The sequence below is a fragment of the Pieris brassicae genome, chromosome 2, assembly GCF_905147105.1.
Source record: "Pieris brassicae chromosome 2, ilPieBrab1.1, whole genome shotgun sequence".
Lineage (NCBI taxonomy): Eukaryota > Metazoa > Arthropoda > Insecta > Lepidoptera > Pieridae > Pieris > Pieris brassicae.
In genome coordinates this window covers 17,607,534-17,626,954 of record NC_059666.1, presented here as the reverse complement: position 1 = coordinate 17,626,954, position 19,421 = coordinate 17,607,534, and the positions used below count along the sequence as shown (strand labels likewise).

The following is a 19,421-nucleotide window of genomic DNA, read 5'->3' as shown; positions in this document are numbered from 1 at the left end:
CCACAAAAGCCTTCTCCATCTGCTCAGGTATAGTTTCATCGAGTCAGTCACAGACACGCGCCCCGCGCGCGCCCGCGTATTCTTGCCACACAACTATCAAACATAACCTTATCGTGATATCATTGTAACTTTAACGTGCAAACTTTAATTAAAATATTTACAAATAATAGTAACATCTAATTAGATCAAGTAGAAACTTAATATTAAAACTTGTGTAGTGTGTGTCACGAGTCTATGTGCGAATGCCACGGTCCAAAGCCTACGCAGCCGGCCGCGTTCCCCTCTATTCATTCAAGGCCCATTCGTTGAACTTATGTTGCTTCAATTGTACGAACGCAATCTTGATTTGGAAATGTACTTAATGTGCACGAAGCATTTACGATTTGCTGATAGCTAAAGCGAATCGTCACCTACAATGTCAATAAGCCAGGACGTGGACCAGTTTAACAAACATAAACAACAACTAGGTAAACAGGGCTCGGAACCGGTCAACTTTCCACCGCGCTATCATCCGCCACCACCTGCCGCTGCGGGATCTAAGCAAGTCACTATCGACTCATCCACTAAAGACTTAAAACCTCCATATTTCACAAAAACAATTGATCCCAACAAGTTGCAGTATCCCTTTGGCTACCCCGGACCAATTCCTGGGCCCTATCCAGGTGGTCCTTATCCGCAATTAAAATATCCTTCAGGATATCCCTTAGGCTATCCAATACCCCCTGTAGCATTACGTATGCAGAGACCTTCTGGAGAAATTATTACTAAAGCCATCGTGCACGAACCCGTAGAATCTACAGCCAGAGCTAGAAGCGCAGACGACACCCAGCGCTTACAACGAAACTTAGAGGAGGAACAAATTCATAGAAGATCGGCTGACATGCTGAAATTTACAAAACGAGTTGAACCTGAGGGGCCAAGACAATCTACAGACCAAAGAAGACAAATACAATCACTTTTAGATGAAATAAAAACATTAAAGGAAGCCAATCGCAGATTGAGCGAAGATAATCAAGAATTGCGAGACTTATGTTGTTTTTTAGATGACGATCGTCAAAAAGGACGTAAATTGGCAAGGGAGTGGCAACGCTTTGGCAGATATACAGCGTCAGTAATGAGACAGGAAGTATCAGCATATCAAAGCAAGCTCCGCGAGTTAGATGATAAACAACAAGAATTAATCCACGATAATTTAGAATTAAAAGAATTGTGTCTTTATCTGGATGAAGAAAGAGAAAGAGGAGCGTGCGTTAATTGTGGAAGAACTACTGGAAGGGAAAGAGATGATGGCGATGGAAGTAGCAGTGGTACAAACGCGGAAGAAATCACACGACCCCCTGCTCCTATAACTACTATTAGTCACCCACAGCTAGCTGAAAGAACTGTGCAATATGTTCGTGACTTGGAACAAAAAGTTCGGAGACTAGAGGCTGAAAAAGGTGTGGGTACAGGCCTTGGTGAGAGGCCAGAAGCCGTCGTCCGAGCATTACAAGTTTTAGAAGTGAGGGAGCGGGTTGAAAGGGAAAAAAGAAGACCAGCTCCAGATCTCGGTACAGGTGAACAAGCCTTAGTGAGGGAAATGTGTAATGTAGTTTGGGGTAAACTTGAAGAAACACCTCCACAGGCCCCTCCACGTTGATGATGAGTGTTATGGGATTTTGTGGAACTTTTTCAAATCTGGTAAAAGCGAAGAGGTAATGAAGGGAAATGAGTTAAACGTGTTTAGTATTTGATTGGAATTCGCTTCGATTGAGGTCGTTGAGACTGTTGTCGGCTCATATGACCTAAAAATGCTTTGTAAGTACAAAGTTGACCTTGTTTATGAGAATCAGTATATGACACGACTCTGGTAATAATATATTTAACAAAATTTATTTAGCTGCGATAGCATCTTGCCAGATTGTATTGTTTCGTTCCGAATATTAAAGTACAAAACTAGGTTAATTGTCTATAATATAGTACGACTTAGAAGTTTTCATATAATTGATCTGTACAACTATTTTAAATAAGACTATTCCATACCTATATAGATATGTACTTAGAAGTCGCTATACTATTCCTTGAAAATGTATTACGCACCAATACCTGAGGCTATCGGTAAAATAAGCATGAAAAATTACTATTTTTTAGTTAGTACTCTAACACGCAGATATAGTGTACCTTACCTAGTGAACCTACCTGTTCTTTTGTTCTAAGGCGTAGTAGTATAATATAAATTATATTTCGATTTGTGTTATTAATTTATTACTATAAATTATTGTGTAATTTAATGAAAGATTTTTGTGTTTATTTCGTTTTATTATTAGCTAAGCAACTTCCCTTCATTTCGTTATAATGATAAGATATTATTTTCAATGTCCAAATCTCTTTAATAGCAGCCTACACCTATGTATCTAAACCATTATTTATTAGAATTCGCATTGCGCTTTCTGTTTGAAATATTTGAGTAAAACCTGCACGCTCTATTTTAGAAATTGCCAATGATAATGTAGGTTAATGTCAAAATGAAAATTAAAGTGATTTATTAATAATAAACTAGTTTCTACTTCAGTGTAATTTATAAAACAGTTATGGCCGAAGAGAAAGGTGAAGGGCCGGAGGATGTTGATACCATTGGTGTATGTTTCTTCATTTAATTACGAACATACATACCTTTTAGGGATATAATAACAACTTTATACTATTTACAATTGTAGCCTTGACGTGTATTTTACTAGTAGATATGTGACGAAACTTCGAAACACTAATTTTACTTAATAGGACCACTACATGCTCTCGAAATATCGCTAAGAAGAAAAAAGTTCAACGCGCGTAACGCCGTTGCAGGACCAGTTGTTTTCATTTTAATAATTAAATTAAATTTACATATATTTGATGGACATTCGTGTAACAAAATAATTTGTAGTATTTTGTTGTCGTCATTTGTGTTCTAGTTTTCCGTTATATACATGTAAAGGAATACCCATTTTAATACTTAATATTCGTAAAAGGCTATTTAATTTGTTGCATCTTACAATATTCGTTAATTTTTCCTTTGATCTATTTTCCTTTAATACAGTTTGATAAGTATTTTTTTAGTAAATTAAGTAAGTACTTATTTTGTCCTTGTTTGCACGCCATTCGTCTTGCCACTCGCCAGCGAAGGACTTTGTTTTATAATACGCAGTGATTACCATTACTATTAATATACTAATGGTAATCACTACATATATAGTACATTCAATATATAGTAAATGTATCTTCTTCTGTGAATAACAAATGATAAAATGACGCCTGTTGTAATTGTAAAGCAAAGTATGCAATGGCAGTTTTGTTTAGGTTTATGTAGGGGGCCGAAACATTGACGGAGAGCGGCATGGTGAAGGCTGGGCTGTTCTACCAAACGGAGACTTCTATCAAGGATGTTATTGTAGAGGGATGAGAAGTGGAAAGGGTCTCTATGTATTCAAAAATGGAGCGCGATATGAAGGTATAATAACGATGTTGGTGCACACAACGTGCATGGTACACGAGTTATGTATAGCAATTACATTTTTCCTTACGTACGTGACGTGTGTAATATTCATATCGCAAATTGTATTTTATTTTCTCGTTCATTAAATTTCATTATTGAATACCTTTGAAGGCGTGTAGGTGAACAGCCTTCTGTGTCTATCGCCACTTAATTATCGTTTGCCGCGAATCGGACGCAGAACCTCTACCCACGGAGGAGATTATTATTGATTAAGTTACTTCGATTATGTTCTTAATGATTATTCATGCTTAGGTTTGCAAGAAACTAAGGAGTGAGCTTGTTCATTTTTCTTTCTAAGCACTTATTTATAAAACCAGTCAGCCTAATTGCATTGTTTTAATGTTTTTAAAGTCTGTCTGATTTTATCATACCATAAACATATTTATATAACATTTGATACACACGAAAGATTATTTTAGTTAAAATAGAGCCTAAATGACTATTTTGTTTTTACTAATAAGATACAATTTATAGGAGAATGGCGAAAAGCAATGAAGTATGGTGTTGGTACAATGACTTATCCAGATGGATCTCGGTATGAAGGAGACTGGAGGCATGACCTAAAACAAGGTTTTGGAGCTTACTACTACCCTAATGGTGATATTTACGAAGGAGCGTGGTTCAAGGGAAAACGACATGGCCTAGGAACATACCTCTTTGCAGAATATCAGGTCTATAAATAAACAGCGGTAAAGCTTTTGTTTTTACTGTACTACTTTTGTAACTAAATGTTAAAAAAACATACTACAAATAATAGTAGCATTTGATCTTGATTGTAGTAGTTCTCTTATTATAAAAAAAACGTTCACAAATTTGTTTTAGATCAAATTTATGGGAACCTGGGTTGAAGGTGTTATAGAAGGTCCAGGTCAAATTATATACCCTCGAGTGAGATATCACGGGTCATGGTTGAGAGGAAAGCCAAAAGGACCTGGATGTTTTGTGTTTGATACAAACTGTATGCAGCATGGTTTCTATTTGTTAATGAAAGATCCAGCATTAGAAGAATTCGGCGAGGGCGAAGAAGAAAAAGAAGACAAGGAAGTAAAAGAAGAAAGGCAAGAAGAGGGAGGGGAAGAAGAAGTTGAAATAGACGAAACTATGGGTATGTAAAAACGCCTTAATGTTCCTGTTCTCTTACTGTGAATTCTAAGAAAAATTAACAATTTATACTTTAGAAAAACTAAGAAGTTTCATAATTTAATAATACAAAATATAACGTTTAAGAAAAATGCGATTTTTGTAGTTTATAGTTGGTAGGTACATTTTAACACAATCATAATCTTTTAACGGCTCTAAGAATAAGAAATGATATACACCATTTTTTTAACCAGATAATAACTTGTATTCAGGTAAGATTTCCGTATGGCGAGCACGCAATGTGACAGCATATATGGCTGAATTTCTTCCACCTGAACCAGTGCCTCTACCAATACATGACTCCATACCTTCGCTCTCCGAAGAAAGTATTGTAACTGACATTATTCAGTTCGAGATACCTTCAGTAGTTGCTGAAGAAGAAGGTGTTGATGATAGTGATTCTTGGTTGATGCATAGACAAAAATTCCTTGAGGAAACTGAACAGAAAGGTTAATACTACAAGCTTTAGCACGAATTAATAGTATTTTTCTGTATTAGTATTTCTGCTATTAATAAAATGTACACATATAAAATAAGTTTTTTAGTTATTATAAAGCCCCCTTGACCATTGATATTGAAGTTTGTGGTTGCATTAATCCAATAGTAAACTTTACACAACCAACAAAATATTAGTCGATTATAATTTCTAAGGAACCAATTTTGTACTTTTCTTGTAATTATTTCTAAATTTAACCAGAAACATTTTAAAACTGTTTTATACTTTAGGGCACAAATAGAAAAAGTAAATGTTTTTATTTTTTATATTAAAAAACTTAAAAGTACAAATTTACTAATTGTATAATTATAGTTAATACTAATCGGTTGTGTTACCCGATAAATAAAATAATATATTTAAATTCAGGAGCTTAGAATAGTATAATAGTTTTGGTTCATAAATTTTGAGTTATTTATAAGTTCACTTAAAATTTTGAGATGACAAAGTCCGTCCTAAGAGTTGATATTGCTGTTACTTAGAATCCAAATTTCAAGGCATTTTGTACTATGTTTGTGGATTCTGTGGAGTGTTGTTATTAGAGTTTGCACTATTGTTTTCAAAAGTAGTTTTGTTTTTTAATAAATAAGCTGCTAAGTAATTGATAGGATCTGGTGGTCTTTCTTTGGCAAGAGCCGACAATCCTTGGAGCAATATTGGCACAACAGTTTGGTCCAGGTACTGACGGGTCGGCAGCGCGTTAAGATCAATTCGAGATTTTCGACTAGCATTCGTTTCGTTTTCTTTCTCCATTGATATGATGTTCTGAAAATAATAGTAGGAACATTTATGACTGAAAACATTTGCTTACAATACCCAAGATATTAGTAGTTGGGTGGGGTTATGTATTTAAATTATTATTGATTAGAAACACATTATATGTCACAAATATTTAACGAAATTGGTATTAAGTTTAACTAACCTTAACGGATTCTGGTATTTTCGAAGGTGGTTTGTCTTCTTTAGGAGCCTGTTGTGCGCGTATAGACGTTTCTGACATCGGTTAGCGACAATTTATTAGTCCTAAAATTTCTACCGAATGTCCTAATTTATATATATTAATCACTGTTTATTATGAGTTAATATAAAATAACAAAACTTTATATGCTCACAATTTTTTAAAATTGTACCCATCAGTATGACATTGTCAAGCTACAGACCAGTGTTGCCGGATAGTCATGGCGACGTACCCCTAGATTAATTTAATTTCACCCCAGAAATCCCCTAGGATGCCCTCACCAAGCGGATGGTTAAACTAATATACAACTAGTAAGGTTAACCACACAGATGCTATTCTTACGATGTGTTCGTACTTAAATTTAGTTCCAAAATCAGGAAAACTATATTTGGCGTGTTTTTAAAATGTATCCTAAAAAATCCCCCAAAAATTATTTCCCCCTATTATGCCCCTCAGTTGATAAACCCCTAAATCTAGGCAGAAATCCTCTGATCTGGCAACACTGCTACAGACGTAATAATTGATATCTGATGGCTACATTATTGTATGACATTTTGTCATAGGCTAAAAATTATTTTATCACCACAGACATAGAACAGCTGTTCACGACTATATATAGGTAAACATTGTTTAAATTTGTTGATTAGTAACATTGAAATCAATTTCTGCCAGGCCATAAAATTAAAGAATAATCTAATTTAACCCCCTCTTAAAATAAATTATATACATATTCTGCAGAAACATACTAAAACCAGATTATTGTACGTGTAATGGTAATAAAACTAAATATTTTAACTGACAGTTTTTTAGAAAATAATTAATAATTAATCTAATTCATATATTAATTCACTTTCTTAAATAGCACCCTCTTTTGTTCCTATTTAATACAAAACACATTTTCACAGACGTCACTAAGTACTTTTTACATATTAGGGATTTGACAATAAACTATTATTCATTGGCGATATGTAATTTTAAGTCGTTTGTTTAAATGTTTTCTATGTTCTATAAAAATATTATTACATTTCAGTGTCATTCGTTTAAAAAATATAGTTAAATAGCCACGAGAAAATTATGTTTTTATACCATTTTTTTGAAAAAGCAGGATAGATTGGAAAACATAAAAAACAACCCTTATTTTCCAAATTTTAATCATTAGAAAAAATTACTAGTCATGCACAATAACTTGGAAGCTAAGTCAGTAAATGTTAAGTGTGTATCTAATAGGGTACTTACATACTTAATAGAAAACATAGATATTTATACAACCACAAAGTTATTGTGAATGGCGACACGACAAATAAATTACAATTACTATTTTTACAACACACTGTTTATTTTGATAAATTGATATTCTTAATACTGAAATCTGTATGTGATAGCTTCTTCACTGTTTTTTACAATTGAAATTCATAATACAGGTTCTTTGTAGGCGGTTATCATTTGAAGAGCATTTTACAAACATTAAGTTATGTACATAAGGACAACTAATTTATATACCAATGCTATCTATCTTAACAATGATACATTACTTTAATCCAACACGGACAATTTGCTTTACAATTAGCACAAATAGTTTAGCACCTTTTATGAGTGCATCAAAACCTCATTCAAGACCCATAGATGGCACTCCATAAACGTGTCAATCATCGACCGTTATGATTAATTTGAATCTAAATTTGGATTCAAATAGTGTCAAGCATATATTTTTCGGTGTATTTTTTAGTTAGTTATAGTAAATATGCAAACAAATTCTGAAAGTAGCTGAAACATCTTTATCTGCAATACCTGCGTTGTTTCGTATACATATTTATTTTTAACACCCTCCTAGAGTAGAACTGATTTTTATTGTACTGAGATGTATTTGATATATTTAGGGGCAAAGGATCCTATGGGTACCGTAATAAATGACCGTCGTTGTAAAGCAACTAATCAAAATGCAATCAGGTATATATTGTTTATTTAGGTTCTAAGGTAGTGGGGTGGTGGTGGTGGTGGCGGCGCGGGTCTAAGTCGCGTGCCTCGCTCCAACTGTCGGCGCCAAGATGCCATGGCCTCGCTGAGCGTCCAAAGCTCCGAGAGCAATGAGAGATCCAACTGACGAAGGCTAGCCTGGAAAGAAGATAATATAAATTTAATATTATGCTTACAAAACAAAACAAAATCCTCCGTAGATAATTTCAACAAGTTTTGTTTTAAATTTATATAATATATTATATGGAAAGCGTGATCTACCGTCTATCCGTTGGAAAACTGTATAAACTAACAAATACAAAAATAATTGATATTATACCAAATCGTTTTTTTTATTGAATGGGACTTAATATTAATAATTGTAATATTCTTCTGTGTTTGTGCACTTGATCGGTTTTCGATTAATCGGGATAATGCCATATATTCAGAGTTAAGAAAAAACAGCCCCACGTCACTAAGTGGAGTATAAAAACTGTCCTTTGGCAGGAATAACCAATGGTTTTATTTTAAATACTATGTGTAAAGTTAGTTAACCTGATGATAAAAAAACATTCATAGAACAATTTTTGTATCGTAGTTCGTGTATCTGTATTATATACATATATTGATAGACATTCGAAAGTTTATTAACAACTAGTTATAGGTACAGGCTGGATACAGTATGTAAAACGACGGTAAAAGTTATGCAGATCTCATATGAATATTCATAACATTTTTTCAAAGTCCTAAAATTGGAAAGCGTTCGAGTACGGCTATTCGTGCGTACAGAATCATTCAAGTGGATTCTTTTGCAAATCAATTATACATAACGGATTTCCATAAGTTGAGTTTGGTTTTACGCTGAAAATAATTAAAAGAAAGGTAAGTAATTGCAGAAGGTCAGTATGATGCTTCATGGTTTCGGATTACATAACTGCAAATTATTACAAAATCTTGCACTGCAGCATTAGATTAGTCAAATCCTAATGACGTTCAGCAGAATATTTTAATAGACAGATTCTTTGAATTAAAGGAAAGCGCGAAGACTAATTATGGTAGGTAAAAATAGGACTTCATTTTGCAACCTCTTATATAACTAAGAAAGGCTTGCACATTTCGTATAACAACGAGCGAATATAATTTATAAATAATTTTACAATTATTATTATTATAATTATAAACTGCTTAAATATTACGTTTCATAGGTGGAAAATTAAGATAAGTCCAACATGTACCTGCAGTAATGGCGAACCGCCCGGAACGGTTCTGTGATAAAATGATTAATTTTGTAAAGGAGGCAAATAGGCTGTGTCTTGCAAGGACTTGTACCCCGGCTCACCCATGAATATTGTAAATAATAATATTACCGATGTAGTCGGGGCGTATCTCGCGAAACATGCAACACGAATGAAAATGATTTTATTTTATGTATATCTTTGGTAAAAAAAAGAGATGGTAAAAGTCCCTGGACACAATGGCAAAAGACGTTTACTGAGTATTTTTTTTTATCTCGTGCCGAGATTGGCGCTGGGAGCCTGCCGTAAGTATATTAAAAATGTATTGGTTTAGACATGCGGGATTCATACTGAGCGCTTTATGTTAGCAGTTTAGCGGAGAAGTATTTGTACTAATTAATGTATACGTTCAGTGTTGGCCTAGTGGCTTGCGTGCGACTCTTATCTCTGAGGTAGCAGGTTCGATCTTCAGCAGTGCAACAACGGACTTTCCTTGTATGTGCGCATTTATCATTTGCTCAAACGGTGAAGGAAAGCATTGTGAGGAAACCGGCTTGCCGTAGAGCCAAAAAGTGAACGGCTTGTGTTAGGCACCTACTGATAAGACTGATCACCTACTTGACAAATTACCATGAAAAAGATAAAAAAACTAACTCCACTGATTTTAGTTTTTTATTGCGTACGGAGTTTGTGGATCTATATTTTATAAATTACATATCAGCAACACTTAAGTGCAATATAGTATTTAATCCCAGCAATATTTGTAGATGAATTATTATGTTTAAAATGTCTGCTAAAACATGACAAACGGTGCAAATCACGGTTCCGTATGAATAATCGACCTTCCGTCAACGTTCTCTCCGATTGCGTTAGGCAGGAATGCGGTATAATCACGACTATCGCTATGTAGGACATTGATATAAAACGTTTAAGCTCTAGGCGCCAGTCACAAATTGTCATACGTAACATAATAAGTTAAAACTTATTACAATAGCATATAAATGCTAAATCCTTAAAATTAACTAAAGATTAGTGAATAATTTGTTTAGTTGACTTTTCTAAGCAATATTATGTAACATATTTTTATTACTTTCACGTCAATATTTAGGACGTGGCGGAAATAGGTTTTACAGTGTTCGGAAGGAACAGATGTTTTTAAATATTTATCTAACCTCATTTCTGACAAAGCTGTGCGTTTACGTAATAAAACACATATCTTCAAATAAAATTGTTATGATTAGTTTGATATACAAACGGAAATAATATTGAAATTTAAGATAATATGTCAAATTCTACGTCTAGCGCTTTTTATAGATTTTCGATAAAAGAACTCTTCTTAAAAATGCAATGCCTCTGTGCCATGTTATCTATAGATATTTAATTATTGTTTTCAAGAATTATTTCGGGTTTGTATAAATTGATCGAGTTAAAGATTTGATGATGAAATACGAAAGAATCCAGTTTCACCTTTTCTACAAATACTATTAATTTGAATTAGGCTCGTTTTATTAAATTGTATTGACAGCTGATAGATCATGTTGACGCGAGCAATATTTGCACATACCAAAAATACGCAGGAAAGAGGGAAAGTGGAGAATCTTCACGCTCCGGCGCAGATGGCAATGCTTGACTTGATCTTGGTACGATTCACGCAGCGATCCGATATAGCTGATATTCTAGAACTTTCTTTAGAGTAGTTTCTTTTTATGGACACTAAAGTTTGTCCTATGGCAAGAAAAGACACAGCTTAAAAAATATTACCTGCACTTAAACTGGTGACAAATAATTACTACCTAGTAGAGCCATAAATACTGAAACAAAGTAAAAATAAATCTATTGCAAATAACATATATTACTTTTCCAGTATACATAAATATAAAACAATTTCAAAAAACAAGCTTATTCGATGTGATCTCCTTTGGCTGCAATACAGTCCTTTAAACGTTGAGGCCAGATATCAATAGAAGCACGCACTCTTTCCATGGGAATATTCTTCACTGCCAATCGTGCGGATTGTGTTAGGGACTCCAAATTATCATGGCGTTTAGAGCAACCTCTATAAAACTGATCATAAATTCTAAGTCTTGAGCTTTGATGAAGTCCGAAACGTTTGTTTCCAACCAAAACTGCGTAGACCAAACTTTATGACCCGACTTCGAGTCTTGCTGGACAGAGGAGGTATCGTTGTACCTATTAATAGGCCGATACACAAACATTTTACTAATACCAGGAGTATGGAGAGTTTTAAAAGTTGCATTTGGCTCCATACCTACTTAGTGTAATGCAATCACAGCGATTAATTTTTTTTATCACCACACTATTTTAATATCGCAAAATATTGTACAATGTATTGGCGTCAAAGTGAGATAACCCAATGAAAAATGATATAAAAATGACTAAATTCAAATGTATTATTTTATAAATTTTCAATTGTAACATTATTTATGGCCAGACTAAGTATATTATTTCGTTATACAATAAATATATCTGGTGTTAAAAAAAAACTATAATAAATTGAGCCTATTTCTTAGTTCTAATCAAAACTATGTTTAACAGTTCTTAGTACTTTTGTAAGTCTATATCTTTTAATTGTAATACATATTATTGGCCACATTTTGTCCCTATTATACACAACACGTTGAGACTATTATATGATATATACTTATAAAAACGTAGTTTTTAGCATTGAATGTAATAATATTATAGAGTTAGAAAATATGTACCTCAAATTCTAGGTCATATTCATAAGGGCGTATTGCATCATATTTTACATATTATAATTAATTCTCTTATGGAATACTTACGTTTAAAAATATATACTAGTTTAAATTTTTGAACTACGAGTCTAAATGTATATATGGAATAATATATATTTAGCCTTTTGTAGGGGGAAACCAGTTCACAACCTGAAGCTAGGCAGATACCAGGTCCAATTCAGGCCGAGCTACGCTCGCCAAAACAGCCCGAGCTGAGCTCTAAAGGCCCTTAAGGCCAACAGTGAGATTCCATCTCTTAAAAAGAAAAAAATCTTACCAGGACCGTAGTATATTGGTTATTAAAGATACACCAGGATAATAACCAGTTTTATTATGCATTCAATAAATAATTATCGGACAACCTGCATACGATACGAGTTCATCATATCCTGGGGGAAATGCGTGTTTAAAAAGCTGACACGGTTTTTGTTACAATGTATTTATTGTCTGTGCTAACATTAGAATATATGCGCATAAAAAACTTGCTTGCTCCGAACTTCTAGAGCTCTTATTATTCAGCTGCCAGGTAAAGCGCACGCACAGAACTTTCAACCTACCTATTCCAGAAACATGTCCTGTCCCGCACCTCATAACAGAATATTGTTTACTTTATTATTATTGTTTATATTAAAGTTATGCGTCTATATACTTCTTCTCAATAAATAAACATCACTCCCCACCAGACATAGATTATAATATGGGACTTTTAATGCAGGAATAATATGGCTTACTTAAAATCATTTTCATCGGTTAAAAGTTGCAGTGACCGGATAGCCTTGCTCACTTTATAAAGTTTACTAAAGCGTACATGAATTAAAAACAATCTATTGTGAGAATAACAATTGTGTTGTGAAACGTAAGAATTTCGCTTATATTTCCATGTGTAAGTAGATAAATAAACAATGCTGAAAGATACGCTTCAAGGAAGTATAACGAAATAAAATGCAAGTTTTATCTTGTGTTCACTAAGATCAATGATAAGAGAGTTATATTTTTTTTACAGAACAACGTGCCCGTGTAGTCCTCCTAGGGTAGCCTCTGTTTATTCTGCTTCTTCATATTTCTTAAAGGGGGGATGGGCTCCGGGAATCAGACTCACGGACGAAACAATAATGTAACCCTAATGCATCACTTCACGCCGGTTTTCTATGAGACAGTGGTACTACCCCACTTACTCGTGACTTATCGTTTAGCTTAAGCCCGAAAGATATGATATATTTTCTAGGTATATTAAAAAAGTTACTGTATTTAACTATAATTACGTCTATCTTACGTTAGCAATATAAAAATTCGACGGCGTGTGTCAGGCATACAAGGCTAATCCTACTCATGAAAGAACAAATGATCACAAAACGGATACAGAAATCCGAGGCTCATACCTAAGAGTTTGTAGCGACAATAGTAGCGGAATAAATTCTTTATAAGGTTTCGACGAACGACATGTATGGTGAATTTAGTTTTCTTTGATGAGTAACCATAAAGAAAATACGACTCTAAGTACGACTTTACTGTAAAATTATTGAAATTATTATATCTTATATCAACATTTTCATTTGTTATTGCAACTAGTTCAAAGGAAACTCTTATTAACCGTTCACAACGTCCGCCCTATTGTGTACTAATCTATAGTTGGAACACGATTCAACAGAACAGTGAACAGTAAAACTAGAATAAATCGCCAAAACAGATAAAAAACACAGAGAGAAAAAAATAAAATCACTGTTTTAACGTTTTAAGAGGAAGAGTCGTCACAGCGCAAACACAATTTAGAATAAAGAGACAAATAGATTTCAGTCAGAGGAATTTATAAGAACTTAGCTCTTTAATAATCCATGTACATAAATTAATAGTTACATTTAAATCTTTTGTGATTGTAAAAATGCTAGTCAAATTTTTGTGGTAAAGGCTTTGTAGGCACAGGGGCCTATGAATGGCTACTCACGAACTAGATGAAGGACAATGGCATGGAGAATGGTAAATGAAAGTATGGAACTGTTGAAAAGGCATAAAACGTAATGGGATTTCGAATAATGAAATTTAATAAAATTAAAACATTTTGAGAGAGATTACTAAGTTTAACTAAGATCTCTAAACAAACTTTGTAGTGTAATAATTTATTCTTGTAATACCAGTAGAAAATCCGCCTAATTATGCTGTTTGTAGGAAATGGGCATTACTGATTGTTTTATTACTGTGGCATTTCCTTTCAACACAATTCTGCTATGATAGATTACTTAAACTATGAATAGCTCATTTAGATGTTTAGATTACTTTTACTTCACAGTTTAATGATACCTATTTCTCCTGGATGAGCTTGATAAAGCCATTGTTTGTATATCTAGGTTTTATGGTAATCGAGCTCCCTAGAGCATTATATACATTTCGAAATTAATAATAATTATGATATTTCGAAAATAGATTTTCATTTAGGGACAAGATACTCATAGAGCACCAGCGCTTCACAGATTACAACGCAACAGTATTAAGCCGTAATAGTAATAGAATTGTTATATTTGCAAAATAAGTCATAATAAAATATAAATCTAAAATTTTAAAATTATTAGTGGACTAAAGAAAAATGGGTTCAAATCTGTTTTAAGTTGCTGGCACCAGCAACACTGATTTTCCGTGGGCTCAAACATCAAGATAAAAGATCATTTACTTTTAAGTAGGTAGCCCTTTGTGCGGGACACACGCCGTCGACTGTTTTGGCCTAATGCCGCTTTCGTCACGATGATTTTCCTTCACCGTCAGAGCGAGTATTGGTTGGGGGATAAGAGTGGCACAAAAGCCACATAACATAGCTCATACTATATATCTCGTCTTTTATAACACAGAAGCCCCACCAATACGTATACATTAATTAGGAACCAAATGTAGGACTTCGATACCATTTTTCCTAGTATAGGTATGATTTTCTCTTACCATAAAAACATCTGTAGTCAATCATTATGCCTTTTGATGAACACTGTTTTAAAAGTTATAAAGATTTGCGAATTCGCGACGGAAATGTTCTAATGTATGTAAGAGTCATATTTGTTTGTACCTACCTATTCATATATCCTCAATGGCCTTTTGAAAAATCAGTGCTGTGGTCACAAGTCATGCTCCACGGCGAGATTACTGAGTGAAGATTAATTAACATTACGCACTACATCTTTATTACTGTACATATTTAGATTTATCTTTGATAATGTTTTGTGTATCTGTTAACAAATGTTTCTATCAATTAACAAGAAGCTCTACACAAAATACAGGTCGTTTGTAAAAGTTTTAATAAGCTTAAGGTTAGCATATCATTAAAAAACATTGAGCCTATAAAAAGAATTGTAACATTAAAGATAAATCGTGTTCCGGTACTGTGTTAAGTGTTTAAAACATAAGTGGGCGTCTAACCAGAGACACCCGCAGGCACGTTCCCTCAATTGGTATTCCATAAGCCACATAAATGGAAAAATTCAATCCTCAACTTCCTTATTTAGCAGGAAACATAAAACATCGGATGTGGCTTACACGAAACTTTGTGAAAAATCGGTTTAAAATAGTTATAATTGCCTTATTATTTAAAAAATTAACTGTTTCAACATCACTTATTAAATACGTTTAAGGATTTTACTATACAGAACATACTAGATGATTTAACGTGAATATAGTGGGTCGTCTCGACGCTGATAGCTCGAAACGAAAATTTATTCACGTTCCAAAATATTTTTACGAATAAACGCGCCTTATCATATTAAAAGTGTAGTTTGATGTAGATAATAGATTGATTAGTTATTACTGAGCAAACGTTTTATCAATCATTGGTTAACGTTAATACATTTTTTTTTGAAACGATGACCTATTGACTAAGTTGTCGTACTACGATCGGTAAGTAGTAACAAGTATTAGTTACAGTTAGATACGGAGGCGTAGAAAAACCAATTAATCCCGTGCGACCAGTCCACCCACGGTCCGTTCCAATATTTCAGCCATATTTGTAAACCCGGTTATCGATTAGGTTTTTATTCACCGAGAATTAGGTAATACGGTATCTTACTACTTTAGCTTAACATTTAAATCCTTCTACGGTATACGTTAAATATATGTGCACTACAGAACGTACGGTTGTCTCGTTTATTTATTCGATGTGACATAAGAGTAAAAAGGAAAACGCTATTTGATATAGGGTTCTGATTAAGGATAATTTTGAAAATAGAATTGTAAATAGACCAAAAATATCCTGTATTATTGCTTACTTATTATTTAAAATTTGCTTTTATCCTGAATACATTTGTTTGATTACAATAACCAGTAACAGTGAGTAGTAAGTATCCTTGGAAAAGAGTAGCTATTTTCTACAAATTAAGCTTGCATTAAATAAAAACTGTGATGTTATATTACTAAACGTGATATCACTTAGAAGCCACAGGCTCCTGAACTACAGCCTTCGCTACAGCTTGTCAGTTGGCTATACAAGAATATAAACAATATGCATATATTCTCCACATGTCTTATAAGGACTAAATACTTAAATTTGAAAGCGAGCTTTTTAATGAGGGCGCACGTAACACACAAAAACTGATACCAAGCTTGTTCCGGGTTAAAAATGTATTATTTATTTAATGTTTATAATGTTTTAGTCATGTTATATGTGTTTGTATCTGTCTAGTTTATGGATTTTTTATTAACAGTTCGAAAATCATTCCTTGCTTAGGGAGAATCTTAGAAAATAACATTGACTTGGAATTAAATTTAACTTCTCACTATTACTTATCCGTTACCTTAACTGGTTAAATAAATAAATATACCGCATCGGATTTGAATAATAACAGTTTGTTTGAAAATCAATTGCCAGCTGAGCAATTCATACATTTATATTAATTTTGGGTAACTTTACCTTGAGTCAGAAAACACTAAATTGATTCGTTGATGTTCTGAGTTAATTAAGCTTATACTCTAAGTATTTTTTGTTTACACTTTGTTATATACAAGTATATAATAAATATGTATAATTTTCGTACACGAGCCGAGACATCTAATTTCATTCGTTTAAAGTTCAGGTCAATAGAAAATTCTGCAGATTTAAATCTACATACATACTATAAGTCCATTTAAACTAAAATCTTTAGAAACGAGACAATATTATTTATGGTTTGAACAGCTGATCCTTTTCAGGATCGCAGGTAGTCCACACGTGCCATAACACTATAAACTCGTGCGCAGCTAGTGCGTTGTTGTTTCGTTTACATCTGCCTCGCACACTTAAATCTTCTCGGAAACAAATAGGTAGGCAGTGCTTGAATGGTTTTCGTAATACTTGTTGCGTGACTTATTCGACTTGTGTTAATCAAATGTATTCGATTGTATATCGAAGAAAACTTAAGGATTCATGCATGTGGAGAAAATCACACACAATAAAATAGATTTTTTATTTTTTTCCACAGATTAAGTAAAGTTGCAAAGTCCTTTATCGTTTAATACATTAAATAAATAAAAATCAAGTGTAAATCATAAAATAGACAAAAGTTATTGTCTGAGAATTATTTTGTAAAGAAGTCGTGAGGTTTTCTACTCAATTGACTAATTACGATATTATCATAACACCTACCTTATTAGACGCGGTAGATAGAACAATGCTAATTAGTTAACATTCAATGCAAATAATCGATCAAAAACCTTGATAGTTACTAACATATTGATCGCGTTCAATAAAACAATGTATGTAATAAAGAGACTCCAAGAGTCAAAACGGTTTATAAGTCTCTTTGGTATTGAAGGTAGATTATATCACAAGCCTTGAGAGCTATAACAACAAAATGAAAACCAGAAAACGCTACAACATTTTAAGCTATGATCATCAGATTTCTATTACTGTTTCGTGATGACCTCACGATGTTTTCCTTCACCGTTCGTGCGGGTATTAAATGAGCAAAGACAGAAACTACATTGGTGCATAGCTTCGAAGCTACAACCTCTGGGATAGAGACCAACGCTGAAGCCACTAAGCCAAACACTATTCAAAACGGACTATATTTGACCATTTAGTCATAAATATTATTCCAACAAACACGTTGATACTACGTTAAGTACTGAAGGTCGAAATGACGTCACAATGAAATTAGCTAATGAATTACGGCACGTTATCGCCTTGTTTCGTTTGTGATGTATAAATGCCACACCTATGTCGCCACGAACCCTGATTTTTATTAATGGCAGGTTAACGTCCTGCCCTCGCGTTTTCCATCGATCGTGTTTCATTTGTATGGAAACTGAAGCTTTTAAAAACGTGTACGTCTGAAATCTACTCTGGTAGTACTTAAATAATAAACATATGGAAAAAAAAGAAAGTTAGAATTATTTCTAAAGAACAATTATTACATAAACAACAAGTTCGATGGAACATTTATAGTCGTTAAAACATCACCGAATTATCGCGGGCTAATATCTACTAATTTATACATTACTTAAAACATATTTTAAATGTTGTAGACGATAAGAAATTCCCATCCGAATAAACTATGGCGCTTATTTATAACAAGGTCCTAATTTTGTATTAAAATGGTATTTCGCCCAAAACTAGGCGCTAAGTGTGACTCGTATGTCAATAACGTATTGGATTTCGACAGACGGAAATCACACACTATAGGTAAGATTCAGACTTCAAACTCAAAATAACTTCATTCAACAATTAATTCTAACTTTACATTTACTCCCAGTTCCCAAGTCAAGGGCGTAGAGCGGGCAAGAAACTTTCCGCCACTCTTTTTAATCGCAAAGCCTTACTCCCGTACGTCAAAGATGTATTACATTTTGACATACATGATTCATACCAAGTCTGGTTTCTGAAGCTTTGGGATTCAATTGTAACTGAAATATATGACTATTACGCGCATTTATTTACTGTTTAATAACACGGCTTAATTGTTTCTTTAAATATAGCCTTAGGTCGGTTTGTTGATCCGTAGTCACATACATACACGTTAACCTTTTGTTATCTCATCTATTAGTTAGAGGCCAACTAATGGTTAAATCGAAATTGCTTTTTCTGATTCATATCCTAACCATAGTCAATGGTAACCATTAGTTATTTTGTTGCCAGTGAAAGTATGACCCAAATTTCCGAATTCAGTGTGGATTTTTTTTTCGAGTAGCAACACCGTGAATGTTACGTCAAATTTCGTATGACATTAACATCTTGTTGTTGTTTGTTTACTGTCTGATCTTTGGTTTGTTTGTTAACTCCATGGAGTTAACAAACTATACATGTTTGTTAACTCCATGGAGTGGAGTACAAATATGTATAGTTTAATTAGAAAAACGTAAATATGAATATGAAAAAGCTAAATTAGAAATGAATAAGATGTCTGAATAAAATTTTAGTTATGTACTT

General features: G+C 33.5%; 3 protein-coding genes across 3 annotated transcripts in view; 2 read left to right on the top strand and 1 right to left on the bottom strand.

Moving 5' to 3' along the window:
* Positions 1-66: 66 nt before the first annotated feature.
* LOC123720738 (coiled-coil domain-containing protein 85C) lies at positions 67-2,287 on the top strand. The gene has a single exon (XM_045677472.1). The coding sequence runs from the start codon at positions 416-418 to the stop codon at positions 1,637-1,639; it is 1,224 nt and encodes a 407-aa protein (XP_045533428.1). The 5' UTR covers positions 67-415; the 3' UTR covers positions 1,640-2,287.
* A 210-nt stretch (positions 2,288-2,497) lies between these two features.
* LOC123720691 (radial spoke head 1 homolog) lies at positions 2,498-5,348 on the top strand. The gene is made up of 5 exons (XM_045677402.1): positions 2,498-2,618; positions 3,319-3,469; positions 3,989-4,185; positions 4,337-4,619; positions 4,867-5,348. Exons 1-5 carry the CDS (start codon positions 2,571-2,573, stop codon positions 5,106-5,108), a joined length of 921 nt encoding a protein of 306 aa, XP_045533358.1. The 5' UTR covers positions 2,498-2,570; the 3' UTR covers positions 5,109-5,348.
* A 2,700-nt stretch (positions 5,349-8,048) lies between these two features.
* LOC123720373 (anaphase-promoting complex subunit 11-like) overlaps positions 8,049-19,421 on the bottom strand; it is a 29,758-nt gene continuing 18,385 nt past the window's right edge. The window contains exon 3 of the mRNA XM_045676953.1: positions 8,049-8,217. Coding sequence (XP_045532909.1) covers positions 8,068-8,217 — 150 coding nt within the window. The 3' untranslated portion in view covers positions 8,049-8,067. The remainder of the gene's footprint in view (positions 8,218-19,421) is intronic.

Bases quoted from the DNA above. Each gene is read 5' to 3' on its own strand.
- LOC123720738 (XM_045677472.1), top strand. From the start codon at position 416: ATGTCAATAAGCCAGGACGTGGACCAGTTTAACAAACATAAACAACAA.
- LOC123720691 (XM_045677402.1), top strand. From the start codon at position 2,571: ATGGCCGAAGAGAAAGGTGAAGGGCCGGAGGATGTTGATACCATTGGT. The intron at 4,186-4,336 runs GTCTATAAATAA...AATTTGTTTTAG, and splicing joins ACCTCTTTGCAGAATATCAG to ATCAAATTTATGGGAACCTG. The intron at 4,620-4,866 runs GTATGTAAAAAC...ACTTGTATTCAG, and splicing joins TGAAATAGACGAAACTATGG to GTAAGATTTCCGTATGGCGA.